This window comes from Dunckerocampus dactyliophorus, chromosome 13 (assembly GCF_027744805.1).
Source record: "Dunckerocampus dactyliophorus isolate RoL2022-P2 chromosome 13, RoL_Ddac_1.1, whole genome shotgun sequence".
Classification (NCBI taxonomy): domain Eukaryota; kingdom Metazoa; phylum Chordata; class Actinopteri; order Syngnathiformes; family Syngnathidae; genus Dunckerocampus; species Dunckerocampus dactyliophorus.
Genome location: NC_072831.1, coordinates 26,768,149 through 26,783,330, shown reverse-complemented (window position 1 = coordinate 26,783,330; position 15,182 = coordinate 26,768,149). Strand labels below are relative to the sequence as shown.

Below are 15,182 nucleotides of genomic sequence, written 5' to 3'. Positions count from 1 at the left end.
TATAATGACTTTGTTCCCATAATATTTTGACTTTATTATAATAATAACAATAATAAAATTAGCTCAACACAATTTTCTAACAATTACAACTTTATTTTTCTTCGCGTCTCATACTATTACAACTTTGAAAAAAATCATAATATTTTGAGTTTATTCTCGTAAAATTGTGACACTTTTTTCTCTTCATATTTTTGACTTTTTTTCTCGTAAAATTCCAGCTGTTTTTCTGCGCTGCTGTTTTGTTTTTCTTTCATTTTGCAACTCTTTCAATGTTTTTCTTGTAGATGTTCTTCTCGTAATTATGGCTTCATTGCTGTAATATTTTGACTTTATTATCGTAACATTGTAACTTCTCCCGCTACCTAATGTTCCAAAAATTACTTTATTTCCTTTTGTTTGTTTCTCTTAATATCACTTTTACAAAATGTCTTTTTTGTCGTCATTTTTCAACTCTATGCTGCTAAAGTGACGTTTTTCCTCATAACGACGTTTTATGTGCCATAAATTGACTTTTTTTTATTAGATTACAATTTAGTATTTTGACTTTATTCTTGTAAAAGTACTGCTGACGTTTCTATTTTTGCTGTTGTTTTGTTGGTTGTTTTTTTTTCTTGTTAAATTATATTTTTCGAATGTGCTGCGGGCCAATAAAAAAACAGCCACAGGCCTCAAATGGCCCCCAGGCCACACTTTGGACACCCCGGACTTGGACGCTGTCACTCGAACTCGATGGTGGTTACTTCAACTTTGACGTTGTTGTAATGAGCATGTGTGCCCATCAGGTGCAGAAGAAACCAGACAAGTTCAACGAGGAGCTGCTGAACGACGGCACCGAGGAAAACGACAGCGGCTTCTGGAAGTCTCTGACCAGGTACGCCAGCGCTGGACAGCTGGTAGTAAAAGTACTGAGCTTTGAGCTTCATGTGATACGGTCACGCTCCTCGCAGGGGCTTCACGGGCGGCGGGAAAACTGAGGAGGCGAAGCAGGATAAAGACGACGTCATCAACATCTTCTCTGTGGCCTCGGGTCATCTGTACGAGCGTTTCCTCAGGTGGGTCACATGAGCTGGCTCAACGTAAAGCTTCAAGAGTAACACTTCTTCCTGACTGTCACAGGATCATGATGCTGTCGGTGCTGAAGAACACCAAAACGCCCGTCAAGTTCTGGTTCCTCAAGAACTACCTGTCGCCAACGTTCAAGGTCGGGATTCTGCTGGGAGCCTTCCAATCTACGCTGAGCTTCAAAGTCTTGAATCGTCTCGTCCGTCTCTCAGGAGTTCATCCCTCACATGGCCCAGAAGTACGGCTTCCAGTACGAGCTGGTCCAGTACAAGTGGCCCCGCTGGCTCCACCAGCAGACCGAGAAGCAGAGGATCATCTGGGGCTACAAGATCCTCTTCCTGGATGTCCTGTTCCCGCTCGCCGTCGACAAGATCCTCTTTGTGGATGCAGACCAGGTCTTTGCTCTTCGTATTTCCACACATAAAGCCTTTCGTGCAATAAGCACCATACCCCTCATAAACGCCAGTCACCTCTGCAGTTGAGCTTGGAAGGAGACACCTTAGCTGAGGCCTACAAAGTGAAACTTACGTCTGTCTCATGTACCTTCAGATCGTGCGTACGGACCTGAAGGACTTGCGGGACTTTGACCTGGAGGGGGCGCCGTATGGCTACACCCCCTTCTGTGAGAGCCGGAGGGAAATGGACGGCTACCGTTTCTGGAAGTCGGGCTACTGGGCAAGTCACCTGGCCGGGCGCAAGTACCACATCAGGTGAGCGTGGCCCTCAGCACACCACATACACTCTTCTTTATTTTCCTACACATTTATTCCGTCCACAGCGCCCTCTACGTGGTGGACCTGAAGAAGTTTAGGAAGATAGCGGCAGGGGATCGCCTCCGCGGGCAGTACCAGGGCCTTAGCCAGGACCCCAACAGTCTGTCCAACCTGGACCAGGTAACACGACACACACTCCATTGATTATGGCGAGATGCTGGAATAGGAAGAGTGACTTTATTTGAGGCACACTTCATTCTCTAAGTGAGTCGCAACCACAGCCAGCGGGTACGAAGCAAAAAACAAGCGGGATGTGATGAATTCACATTCAATTGTGTGCGTGTGCATGTGTTTGTGTTTGAAGGACCTTCCCAACAACATGATCCACCAAGTACCCATCAAGTCACTTCCTCAGGAGTGGCTGTGGTGTGAGACGTGGTGTGATGACACCTCCAAGAAGAACGCCAAAACAATAGACCTGGTATGTATGTTATGTTATTTACATGCTGTACATGCATATATGTACTGTATATACATTTAGCCTGCATAAAAAATTGCAATCTTGATTCACTCTGACTGTATTTGTGTGTAATTTGTTACTAGGGTGTCATCTTGACATCTTTTTGCTCCATAACATGAGCATAAAAAAGGTTGTTTTACCTGTGATGGCCACCAGAGGGTACATTTAGTACATACTTAACTGTCACTTAATGTCGTGTGTCAGTGCATACTGATAAAACAGTAGACCAGGTATCCTGTATATCTGTACATTCAGGCTGCATCAAAAAACAGGAAAAAGAAGTTGCAATCTTGATTGGCTCTGCCTGTATTTGTGTGTATTTTGTAACCAGGATACCATTTTTAGACTAACACGACACATTCCATAACATGAGTATAAAAAAGTTGTTGTACCGCTTGATGGCCACCAGAGGGCACATTAGATTTAATGTAACGTTTGTCAATGAATATGCAGTTAAAGTAGCAGTTGGCAGTCGTTAGCAGTCAATTGTCTTACCTGCAGATGGCCACCAGAGGGGGCACTGGTCAACAGAAAAATAACCCTGTTACCTGACTATTTATTTTACGTGAGTAGTTTGTCAATAGGGTGTCACTTGTAGACTTCAGCATGAGACAAAGTATTACAAGCCTTCTGCCAAACGATGATCAGTGAGTAGAGTAAATGTACGTCATATTTCCTCATGGCCAACAGAGGGTGCACTAGGCAAACCTTTTTTTTTAAGTATGATTTTACGCTTCGGCGTGCGACAATACCGTAGTATGTTTTCATCCGTGTGTCTGTCAGTATATACAATAGAAGTACTGAAAGATACCATGATGCATTCATGCATGTGCCAGTCAGTGTAAACCAGTGGTTCCCAAACTTTTTAGTCAGGCACATACCCCTTCACACACACACACACACACACACACACACATACAGGCTTTCACAGTGCGGGCATTGGAACACCAATATAAGTTAAACACTCTGAATACACAACATAATCATCAAACTTCCGTACTTATTCATGTAACTCACACAGAGCAATGACGAACCTCATGCCGCGTCTCCTTGCTTCTTTCTGCTATGACGTCACGCTCTGTGCCTTGAGGCGTTCAGGTGCCCTCCTAATTGTTTTTCATTTTTATTCACGTACCCCCAATGACAATTGGCGCACCCCAGTAGAAGTACTGTTTTATGTCCTGGCCAGGAAAGTTGTCATACCTCCGAGTAACTCCCAGAGGGCGCATTTGTTAACAGAAAATTAGCTATCTTGTATTTCCTTTCCTTTTAACAGCTATTTGTGTATTTAGTGTATCACCTTGAAAATCAGCATGCTATATGCCATAATATATGCGTGTGTGTGAGTGTGTGTATCACTGTGCCGTACACACAAAACGTAGGAGTGTTCAAGTCCTGTAAAGGGTGTAATGCCAGCTAATGGCCACGAGAGGGCGCACTAAGTGAACTTCAACTGTTTTTTTGTTGTTTTTTTTTACAATGTGTCCTGTCTCCATAGTGTAACAACCCAATGACCAAGGAGCCCAAGCTGCAGGCCGCCGTGAGGATCGTGGCCGAGTGGAGTGACTACGACCAGGAAGTCAAACGTCTGCAGACCAAAGTTCAAGGAGAAACAACGCACAGCCTCCCCAATAAGCAAGCAAGCACAGGTACCTCATGTACATTCATATACCACCCTTGCATGTCATTGACACTTCCATTATTAAACTTGTGGCGCTTCTCTCCCTGTCAGATATTCATACAGAATTATGAAGACTCAATTTTTACACCAAAGCTCTGTTTAAAGAGTTTGACAGATGCCACTCTCCCGCCTCGGATGACTGCCGGCGGTCCTCAATTAAAGGCTGCTACACGCTCCCAAATGTTTTTTTTTATTTCTCCCTGCAAGATGGACGCTTGTTCGTACTGTTTCTACGTGTGTGTGTGTGTGTGTGCGCATGTGTGTTAGGTTATTTGTGACACTTTCTCAAGAAAACTTTTTCTGGCACTCTTTTTTTTTTTTTTTTTTTTTGCAGTTTGAAGAATTAAACACTGACAGTCTTGAATTCCTTTACGACTTCCTGTCTGGTGCCTTTTGTTTTTTTGCTAGCCATTTTCTTTTATTCAATTTCCCCATGTGTTTGAAAGTTGCAGCACTAATTTGTGTGAATATCATAATTTTAGCCATGAAATGTGTAGAAAAGGGTGCCTGAACGTCTTTTAGTGACAGAGACTTTATTGTGATCCATTTTGAAAAAAGGTTTTACAAAAAAAAGGTAACATTCAATTTTTACACCAACTTAAAAAAAAATCACTTAAAATAAGGTTTTGATACATTGAAATAAATTTCTAAGTGATGGCTTCTATAAACAAGAGGGTAATATACATGTAAAATGAATGCTACAAACAGAAGGATAAACATGGAGGAAAAAAAAACATGATTGTTTTACTTTTGGACTTGAAGCACACGTGGGCCAGAGAGTTATTGCAAAAGCAATCCTGCATCGTCTCGACTGGAATGTTTCCCAAATTTGTTACGTGTTTCTGTCCTTTAAAAAAAAAAAAAAAGAGCGAGAGAGACCACCCACCTCACTAGATCAGCCAAGACCTACAAAGATGAATTTACAAGAAAATGAAATCAAGCAAAAGAAGGGGAGAAAAACATTCTGTCCCGACTGAGCGGATGCTGGAAGAATTCATCTCTGATTCGCTATTCCGTCTTTTGTCCCACCTCTCGCTGCTTTCTGTGAAAGGTGGACAACCACTGGCAAAGCACCTGGAGCTGTTTCCTTGGCAACCACTAACCAGGAAGTGATGCTCTCTTACGGGAAATTAGACATTTGTGCCTCAGATGTATCACTTTTAGTGCAGATTAAAAAGGAGCGGAAGAGACGATCAATGATAACGTTTCACACGCACAGCGCACGTTCCAAACTGCTTCCCGGAGAATGGGTTGCATTTTTCTTTAAAAACACACACATGCACCTCCAGCATTTTATACACGACTATGATACAAAATAAGGCATTTCATTGTGTTAACGTACGTGTGTGCGCGCGTGTGTGTGTACATTTTGAATGTTTCAGCCGGCCTATAAAAAGACTGCAAAAACAAAGTCATGATAACTCTCAGTTAAAATATATATATTTGTCATATATATTTACGTATATATTCATATAGAAAAAGATAAGAGAGGAGGAGGAGGGGAGAAAAAAGCCCACCAAAAGAAGTCCCTTGTGGTGTTTCCTTCACTCCAACACCTCGCTGGGTGCCACCGTGACCAGCTGCAGCGGCATCTCCTGATTGGCCATGAGGTCGTGGGTGGTGGCCGTCTGCAGAATGAGCGTGGTGCCGTCAGCGGTGATGACGGTGTCCGTCGTGGGTGACGATGTGGAGGAAGGGGGGGCGGCGCCCTTTTTGTTCTGGTGAGTCTTTATGTGTTTGGCCAGGTGGTCGCTGCGCATGAACCTCTTGGAGCACTCGGTGCACACAAACTTCTTCTCGCCTGATCTCACACACACACACACACATTTTTATAACATTTTCAATTTTACAATTTATTAAATTTCTCGAATAAAAGGCCTCTCTTCTAATAGATGCTGTGCCTTACTAATGAAATTTCAGAATTTTTTGGGGATTAAAAAAATACACCCTTCATTTGCCATAGCTCACCAAATGGTGGGCTCTGTTCCACTGGACACCGTACCTGAATGAATTTTTAATTACAAATATTTTTTCCCTACGTATGTGTCATATTTCCTCAAATAATGGCCTCTGCCCTAATAAAGACTGTGTACCAATGATTTATTTCATTTACTGTTATTACTGATTTTTTTTTTTAAATTCAGGAAAGACTTATTTTCAATGTTGCAAAGGGGGTACAATTAAGTTACCATATTCCTCAAATAAGACGCCTCTGTTCTAATAGATGCAGTTCTATAGTAGTTTAACTTTCGGAATTATTTCCTAAATAAATGTATTTTACTTTAAAAAAAACGGATATAAATGTCGTTTAGTTCCCTCTGCTCTAACAGATGCCATGCCCCTGTTAATCATTAAGTTTGCTATTGGATTTTTTAATTCCTAAAAAAATATTTTCAGTAAAAACAGGGTTACAATTCATTTAATCGTAAGAGGCTTCTGTTCTAATACATGCCCTGCCCCAAATAATTATCATTTAAAAAACAAAAAACATTGATAACATAACATAACAAGATAGGGAAATGATTTGTGCTGCCATTAATTACCGTAATGCCTCAAATAACCTGCTCTACTATATTCCGTGCCCTAGTTATTAAAAAAAAAAAAAAATACATAAAAATAATTTTAAACTAAATTTTATTGGGCCGCAAGTTGGCCTAGTGGTTAGCATGTTGGCCACACCGTCAGGAGATCGGGAAGATCTGGGTTTGGGTGTGGAGTTTGCATGTTGTCCCCGTGCGTGTGTGGGTTTTCTCTGGGTACTCCGGTTTCCTCCCACATTCCAAAAACATGCATGTTAGTAGGCCATGCTGCTACATGCCATGTGCGATAAATTGATGATAATCAATCATTTCATTTTTTAGAGCGTATTATCATTAAGTTTATCATTCAGTGATCTCTGTGTCGTGTCACATTTCAGCCACTAGATGGTGTTAAGTGTAGTGTACCTGTGTGAGGCACAGAAGATGCCTACTATAGCACTTGCGAATCGCGGGGCGTCACCACTTCACATACCCTGGGTATCGCGAGCTCGCGCCGCCCGGTGCTATACATTCACTTCGCTGATTCACTAACGCCCCAACAAGCGCCAAGCGCCAACCGCCAGACCGAATGCCCCACAGCACATCCACACTGGAGCTGTGACATTCGGCTTACAAACTATCGCTTTTGTGCTTTCATTCATATTAGCGTTTGCTTGCTAACTGCTAGCTAGCACTCAGTGTATTCAATCACTACGTAGCTAGCCCCCGCCTCCACGTACTGTGACAAAGACGCTGAATAGCTGGCAGGAGTCTCACTCCTTCCCTTAATTAGACTATACAAGCAATGCGCTCAGACACAAGCAGAGTGAACCCTCGTCATCCAGCCTGTGTGCTACAGCAAGAGGAGGAAATGGAACAGGCGTACGTACACGTCGCACATACCAATTTACCAAGGCATCAAAATCATCAACCTTGTTTTTTTCTATCGTTCGATTAATCGTTTTATCGATTATCTTGACAGGCCTTGCATTTTTCCTTCCCACACACAAAGACATTACAAACTGCATCTGATCTCAGAAGTGAATCAACGTTATCTTTAGAAGATATTTGTAGCATGAATATGAAAGCTTGTCTCCGTATTGCTACAAACGACTTCATTTCTAAAAACATCATGATACTAATATATTACTGCATGCATCTACAAATAGTTTCTTTTTTGTGATCTGAAAAACAACAAAAAATTGTTTTGCCTAGCTTTTTATTCTTTCAATAATCATTGGTTAACTTATTTTTACACTTGCATGTGTGGGCAAAAATTCATTTACTGAGTGGGTAAATAATCATTCCAAGTAGATTTTACAATACCTGCACTGATGTCTGTTAATCGGAGACTCTAAGTTGTCCGTAGGTATGAATGAGAGTGTGCCCTGCGATTGGCCGGTCACATGCTCCAACATGAGTGTTTGTGTTCAACTAACAAAAGACAATTGAAGAAGACGTCATGACGACGCCAGCACGATCACCTACCCGTGTGCGTCCTGCGGTGTCTCTGCAGCTCGTCGCTGCGAGTGAACCTCTTGCCGCAGTACATCCAGTTGCAGACAAACGGCCGCTCGCCGCTGTGCCAGCGTAGGTGAGCTCGGAGGTGTGACGTCTTGCCGTACACTTTTCCACAGCCGACGATGTGGCAGATGTGCAGCTTCTTCTTGCCCACGCCGGACCCTCTGTCAAACACACACACACGTTTACTCCTCCATGTAAAAGATTCAAAGTGGAAGAAGTCGCTCACCTTCCACCGGACTCTTTACAGTTGGGGCAGGTACAGGCCACCCTCCGCAGCCTCTTGCCCTCGCCGCTGGCCGCGTCCAAGTCGTCGTCGACAAGTTGGACTCTCAGGTTGTTGAGGTCGCTGGGGTTTAGCGTGGAGTCGCCGCTCAGATGCCACTCCTCCGAGTCGGGCTCCTCCTTGATTTGGATACCTGAGGCAAGACGAGACACACGTTCACACATCCACCTGATAGACGTCAACTTTGATATAGTCATTTCAATACGTGACAAATTGGAAAAGTAGATACACACACAAATGAAAAATAGACACAATAATAATACAGTAGACCAATAAATAAACCCATAGATAGACGGGTTGATAAATAAGCTCAGTAGATAAATTAGAAAATGATTCATAAATAGATACATGAAAAATACATGGATGATAAATTGATACTGTAGCTAGCAATGATAATATATTTAATAAATAAATCATTTTTAAATATAATAGAAAGCTGAAAGTGGGGGGAGGACGCTGCCCAAGACGTTAGTTAGAGCAAGACACTACACTGCATGAAGGGGTGGCTGCGTGCTGCAATAGTACAAGCCACAGGTGATCAGCTTTGGTGAATGAACCAATGAACCAATGAACCAATGAACCAAATACCAGGCAGAAGAAGCATTCTAACTGTGAATGTAGTACTCTACAACCAGTGCAGGGAGGCTAATTTTAGCCTCCCTGCACTGGTTGCCTGTGCGTTTTAGGATTGATTTTAAGATTTTATTGTTTGTTTTTAAGGCTTTGAATGGGCTGGACCCTCAGTACGTCTTGGACCTCATCCAAATCTACACTCCAGCGCGCACATTGAGGTCCGAAGGCCAGCTCCAACTGGTGGTGCCTAAGACCAGACTTAAGACCAGGGGAGACCGGGCCTTTTCTGTAGTTGGTCCAAAGCTGTGGAACACTCTCCCCCCTCATGTAAAAACGGCCCCCACAATTGAAAGCTTTAAGTCTCGTCTTAAAACCCACTTTTATTCTCTGGCTTTTAACTCTGCGTGAGTCGTGTGGTCCTCCGTGTCTTTTACTTTTTTTAGTTTGAATTGTTTTAGTTATTTTAGTTTTTTTATTCAATGTACTTATTTATTTATTTTTTTACGTACTTCTTGAAATGTTTTGCTTTTATTGGTTTTACTTCCTGTTTAAATATTTTACTGTTGTACGTTTCTTTGTTTTTATTTATTGGATTTTCTTGTTTTTACTGTAGTGATTTTTACTTTTTTATTTACACTTACATTTACATTCCCTTATTTACTTATTATTTGTGGTTTTGCTAGTCTGTGCAGCACTTTGGAAACAGTGTTTATAAAATGTGCTTTATAAATAAAGTGGATTGGATTGGACTGGATACATTGGCCACTAGGTATCAGTGTTAGGCGAGACAAGCTAGAAGTGATCGCCAGAAAAAGTTGAAATGATCTCACAACAGGCGCAATAATAGTAACGTTATAATCATCATAATGAAACGGGCTACTGCTAACCCACAGCAAGCTAAAACTCAACTCCCACATCACTTCCTGTCCTTTACACATCTGGCCGCCCGCTGCCAAGGTCCCCCAGCAGGGTTTTCATGACATGTAATGGACCGTGGCGAGGCGCCTCAGCTCAATAAAAACCGCCACACTTGGAAATGAGTTGTTTTTTACATGAAAACAATGTTAAGTAATACGGTGTATGAATGGACACATATGCTATAACGGGGGTGCCCATTACGGCGATCGCGAAGGTAGTGTTGGTAGCGTGTCACCTAGTCATAACCGTCACAAACATCTTAAATGGCTTATTTACTCTTATTATGTCTGCTATATTGGGCGCCATTACGATACGGTGATGAGACAATAGCCAAAGCAGGAAGTACGCTGTCCACAAAAAAAATCAAGCAACTGCTAACATGTGAGTCTACGTTAGCTTATTTATTTTATCTGGTTATATCTACTATATTGGGTAATACAAATGTAAAGGTGACTGTATGTGTGTTATTTCATGTTTAGAGGGCTCCATAACTATGAAAATATTCCATTTATTAATATTGAATCCTACTTCGTGGAAATTCACTTACAACGGGGTAAGTCTGGAACCAATGAACCACGCTAAACGAGGGACGACTGTACTGTATATAAATTAAGGGGTAAATCAAAAAAATGAAAGAGTACCAGCTGGGCTGTTGTTGTCGTCGCCCTGCGTGAACTGGACTCCAGCTTGTGTTAGAGAGTTCACCGTCACCGTCTGCAGGTTGGGCAGGCTGACCTGGCCCGTCTGGCCCAGAGGAAGGGTCTGGACCGGCGCTAAGGTCAGCTGCTGGGCCTGGCCCTGGCCCTGAGGCAGCTGGAGCCCCTGGAGCGACTGAACACCCTGAACCTAAAAAAAAAAAACAAAAACAAAAAAAAACAGGACAAACATGACACTGAAGTGGACTGGAGGAAATGAGTTTACCCAGCATGCTCTTTGTCTTGCTCACCTGGAACGTCTGCCATTGGATCTGACCGGTGGCGGTGACTGTCTGGGCCTGGATAAGGAAGGTTCCTGGGTTGACCAGCTGAACGCTCTGCAGAGTCTGACCCCCTGCTGCCCCTGTCCCGCTCATGTCCTGGCCCTGAGCAACCTGGGTGTCACCTGACAACTGCAGGATGGGTTGTGTGATGGCGGTGGCGCTGGAGGACGACACCTTCAAGGACACAGACAGACTAGTGTCAATCTACAAGTCTCCTTCTTAGTTCCTTGGACTCGGGAGTTTTGGTCCGGTAAATTCTGAATTATTTCCTGCTGCCAATAGATATGCTGCCAAAGAGAAATTATAAGCTGCAGCGATCACCCACGAGACATTAATAGGGCTTAGCCTTTTCAAGTTAAGACATTCTGGAACCTTCAGCACCACTTACGACAAAGATTTAGGTAATTGTGTGGATTTTTGACTGTCATATAAATTATGTTAGACTCCTAAAGAAAAACTACTAGCTGCAGTCAATGATGATTACGCCTGAGGCATTATCAGGGCTGAACCTTGTCAAGTTCAGACATTCTGGAACCAAGATGAGATTCGGTCGGTTAGCATACAAACTAGTTTTTAAATCGTTAGTTAGTTAGTTAGTTAGTTTGTTTGTATTATCAACTGGAAAGCAGCATTAGCATCCCTAGCCCCTTTCATACAGATTGTAAAAGCCCTCATTTTCCATTTTTTCCCCCATGTTGCTGCTCTGTGTATATAATGGCATCGCCAGGAAGGGTTTAAAAAGTTGACCCGGTAATTTCCCACCATCTGACATAGCATCAGAGCCGTACCAGAGGCGGGACAACACCCGTGTGTAAGGTCAATACTGAAACTTTCCTCACCCTGTTGTGTTAAAAGCAATTGTCACTGTCTGACAAGCCTTTTACATGTGACACATAATCTAATTACAGATGCTGTGTCACTGTGTGAAAGCACACACATTGCAGCGATATCCCGTTTGGCTGGTTTCTGTGCAAAAAGCACATGGAAATAAATCCCTTTATATTTACTACACCGATGAGATGTATTATTAATTGTTGTTGGATTTTTCTGACCTGTATCTGCTGCAGGTGGTGTGAGTTGAAGTTGTCGGAGGAGGAAGAGGGGTCCGACACCCCCACGGACACAGCGGTGGCTTGTGTTAGCACCCCCGTCCCATCGATTGTCTCGGGGAGCTGCGAGGCGTTGGAGTTGTCGGTGGTTGTTGGCACGTAGAGCTCCTGGTTGGCATCGCCCCCGATCGCCACTATCTGTTTGGCGCCGCCGTCCTGACCCTCCAGCGTCTGCCCGCTCATGATCAGCTGACCCTCCGGCGTCACCCCCGTCGCTATGGGGACCGTCTGCGCCGCAGTCAGGCCGAGTGACTCCAGGTCCACGCTGTTGATGGGCACAAAGGTGATGTTGCCCGGGAGGCCCACGGGGACGGCGCCCGTGTACGCCGATCCCCCGGCAAGGTTGACGCCTTGGATGGACTGCACCTGGCCAGCTTGCGTCAGGAGGTCCGTGGTCGCCGTCGCGGCGCAGCTGAGCCCGATACCGGTTTGGCTGCCATCTTGGAGGAGCTGGATCTGGCCGTCATCCAAAGCTTGCGTGGAAAATCCCGCGAGGGTGCCGTCTGCATTTTGGATTTGCGGGATGACCTACAGTGGGAATGTTGTGGATGAGAACCAAAATAACGCTCCCATGCATGCACATCTTATGACATGTGTTACCTGATACTGAATCCCCGACACGCCATTTGCCGTGGCCTCGCTCCCCGGCGCCGTGACATAGATGGGCTGGCTGGGAAGACTCCCGATGGGAAGCACATACTGTCCGTTGGACGTGACAATCCCGGCATTTGGGTCTTCCTTGCCGGCTGAGACAGGAGTTAACACCTCCCAGCGGTCTGAGCCCGACAGCTGAATGGCAGACATATCTGTCGTCTATGGAGGGAGGAGAGACAGGAAAGATTAGCAAGGACGTAGGTAGCTAATGTCAGCTGTACGGTGCGTCACACTTCTGGACCAAAAAAAAAAAAAGATACTTGGTGGTCACTTTCGTATGGTATGAGTGAGTTGCGTTTACACTTGTATTTTTGTCGGAACACATAATGCTGGCCCTATGACTTCCACGTTAACAGAATCAAGGATGCAATCGTGGAATTGGACAATAAAAACGGTTAAAATACTGTTAAAAGCGGATTCTCTAGGAAAACTGACACAATGTGAATGAAATGCTGTCATTGTACAGAGAAGCAACATTTGTGTGGGGAAGTATTTCCCCGGCGGACCACTCAATCATGGCGGAATCTCATCCCAAGCGCTTTGAACCCAGATGGAAGCTAGCGGGGTTAGCTTAGTTTAGCAGAGCATGTCTACTGACATGATATTCTGTGTTTTGGTGCATTCGGAGGTGCCTGCGAGTGCTTTTTGGATGGGGACCCATCTCTCAGGCCGGGTATACGGTCGTTTCCCTGCCAAGACGATTCCCTGCCACCAGAAGTCGATGCCCCGCCAAGCATTCGCCCTCAAATATGGCAAGACGTTTCCCCGTCAGACCACAAGACACAAATTTATGTAAATCGAACAGTAGGCTTTATTGACGCATGTATGTACATTCTTACAACGGTGTAACCAGCATGCATAAATATTTACAATGGTATTTATTCGTGTGAAAGTTATAGTTACACATTTTAGTTAGACCTACAAATATTCTTTGTCGTAATAAGACACATTTTTTTTGTAATAAGTTAAGTAAGTAAGTCTGTCGCGGCGAGCCTGGTTGTTGAAGTGTTGAAGCCAGCCCTCCACATCGTTGTTAGTGCGGATGATGAAGATACTGTTCACTTTATTTACATTTATGACTTGTAGTCTGACGGGGAAACGTCTTGACATATTTTTGGGCGAATGCTTGACGGGGAATCATCTTGACGACCACAATCCCTCAGGCGGTTCCCCTGGTTTTGGTCCCAGACTGCGACTGACTTGACCAAATGAACCGTACTCGCAGAGCAAACGGACTAGAGTTCATTTTGACCGAGCAAACATGACAAGTGTGACACTTGTCATCTTTTCTTCCTTTTAAAACGGACTAGAGTCAGTCCGGAGCAAATAGGAGGACCGAGACCGCCAGAGAGATGGGACCCGGAAGACGTCACGTTTTCATACACGTCACATACACCGTCTAATCGAGGCACGACTTTATCCATGTGCTAAACCGAGATAATTATTTTGTCAGAGTATGAATGCAAACCAGACTGCACTAAAGTGACAAGTATCTTATTTTACATTTTGATCAGGACCGGACTACAAGTATCTCGGACCGCTTGTTTAGTCCTGGACTGTCTTCACACTTGACCAAACGAACCGTACTCGCAGAGCAAATGGACTAGAGTTCGTTTTAACCGAACCAAACATGACAAGTGTGAACGCACCCTTAGTGTTAATGTCACTTAAAGGCTTTGGGGGGGGTGATTACATCTAATGAGTCAAATTGCGTTATTTGTGCGGAGCCTGTGGTTAAAGGTGAAGCTAAAGCTAGCGCAGCTAACATAATGGAGGCGAGCAAATGGGTGGGGGATGGGCAGCTATTCCAGCACAAATGAACGCTACTGTTTTTCATTATGGACGGCGACATCCTCCCGCTCGGAGCTCATTCTTCCAAAGCCCGGAGAACACCGACTGTCCTCCGCCACACCGACCCAAGTGACAGCCCCCAGTGTCCTACCCACTATGGGCGGGTTTTACAGGGGTAAAGTGGGTGGCCGTTATTGAGGGGGGAACACAGGAAGTGTACGGCGCTTTCACCCCCATGGCATCAAATGTTGTTTTTGTTGTTTTGTTTTAAACTGAAACACACAACCAAGCCAACGAGAGTGTGAGGCGAGCTAGAAAATATGAGGATACCTGCGTTTCCGTCGCGGATTGCAGGAACTCGCTTTGACTGCTGTCCACGTCCGCGGACGCCATTTCTCCTTGTTTCAAGGGGCGCTAGCAAGGGAGAGAGAGTGGCTAGCAGCAGCAGCAAAAACTCTGTAATCTTCAACTCCTGTCTGCCAGAAAAGCATCCCCACACTGTGCAGTCCAAAAAAGGATGACGACCGCCAAAGTCAACTTTTGCAGCGGAGATTCTGCACACAAGATCGACTGTTTACTTTGTCAACTCTACTGCTGGCTAGCCTGCTAGCTTAGCCAGGCTAGCTCTGTTGGTGGCTAACCATATCCAGCTAGTTAGCCTCCGAGCAACAACAAAAAAGATAGCAAAAAAAGACGCAACTCCCGTCGCTGTAGGTAGTACAAACTCACCGATTCACTCCCCGAAGTGTTTACGTGGCGCTCATAGCGTGATTTGAGGGATTATGTGATCAAGACAACTCCGGACATGATTATTTTATCATAGGCGGGCTAAGTGTTGATCGCTGAATTCGGGTCG

The 15,182-nt window shown here is 44.3% G+C and overlaps 2 protein-coding genes across 4 annotated transcripts in view; one reads left to right on the top strand and one right to left on the bottom strand.

Moving 5' to 3' along the window:
• uggt1 (UDP-glucose glycoprotein glucosyltransferase 1) overlaps positions 1-4,349 on the top strand; it is a 22,462-nt gene extending 18,113 nt beyond the window's left edge. For both annotated transcript variants that reach the window (XM_054796285.1, XM_054796284.1), the window contains exons 32-40: positions 783-871; positions 948-1,052; positions 1,117-1,201; positions 1,275-1,457; positions 1,612-1,772; positions 1,841-1,955; positions 2,140-2,256; positions 3,794-3,944; positions 4,028-4,349. In XM_054796285.1, coding sequence (XP_054652260.1) covers positions 783-871; positions 948-1,052; positions 1,117-1,201; positions 1,275-1,457; positions 1,612-1,772; positions 1,841-1,955; positions 2,140-2,256; positions 3,794-3,944; positions 4,028-4,047 — 1,026 coding nt within the window. In that variant the 3' untranslated portion in view covers positions 4,048-4,349. The remainder of the gene's footprint in view (positions 1-782; positions 872-947; positions 1,053-1,116; positions 1,202-1,274; positions 1,458-1,611; positions 1,773-1,840; positions 1,956-2,139; positions 2,257-3,793; positions 3,945-4,027) is intronic.
• On the bottom strand, positions 2,959-15,182 carry LOC129192346 (transcription factor Sp3-like). 2 transcript variants are annotated; one of them, XM_054796287.1, is made up of 9 exons: positions 15,056-15,169; positions 14,657-14,824; positions 12,482-12,694; positions 11,825-12,409; positions 10,740-10,946; positions 10,435-10,639; positions 8,246-8,435; positions 7,984-8,180; positions 2,961-5,777 (listed from the first exon to the last, which is right to left on the bottom strand). In XM_054796287.1, the coding sequence occupies exons 2-9, from the start codon at positions 14,717-14,719 to the stop codon at positions 5,521-5,523; spliced, it is 1,917 nt and encodes a 638-aa protein (XP_054652262.1). In that variant the 5' UTR covers positions 14,720-14,824; positions 15,056-15,169; the 3' UTR covers positions 2,961-5,520. The 2 variants fall into 2 exon arrangements, with proteins under 2 accessions (XP_054652263.1, XP_054652262.1); XM_054796288.1 differs by lacking the exon at positions 14,657-14,824 and having other exon boundaries at positions 2,959-5,777; positions 15,056-15,182.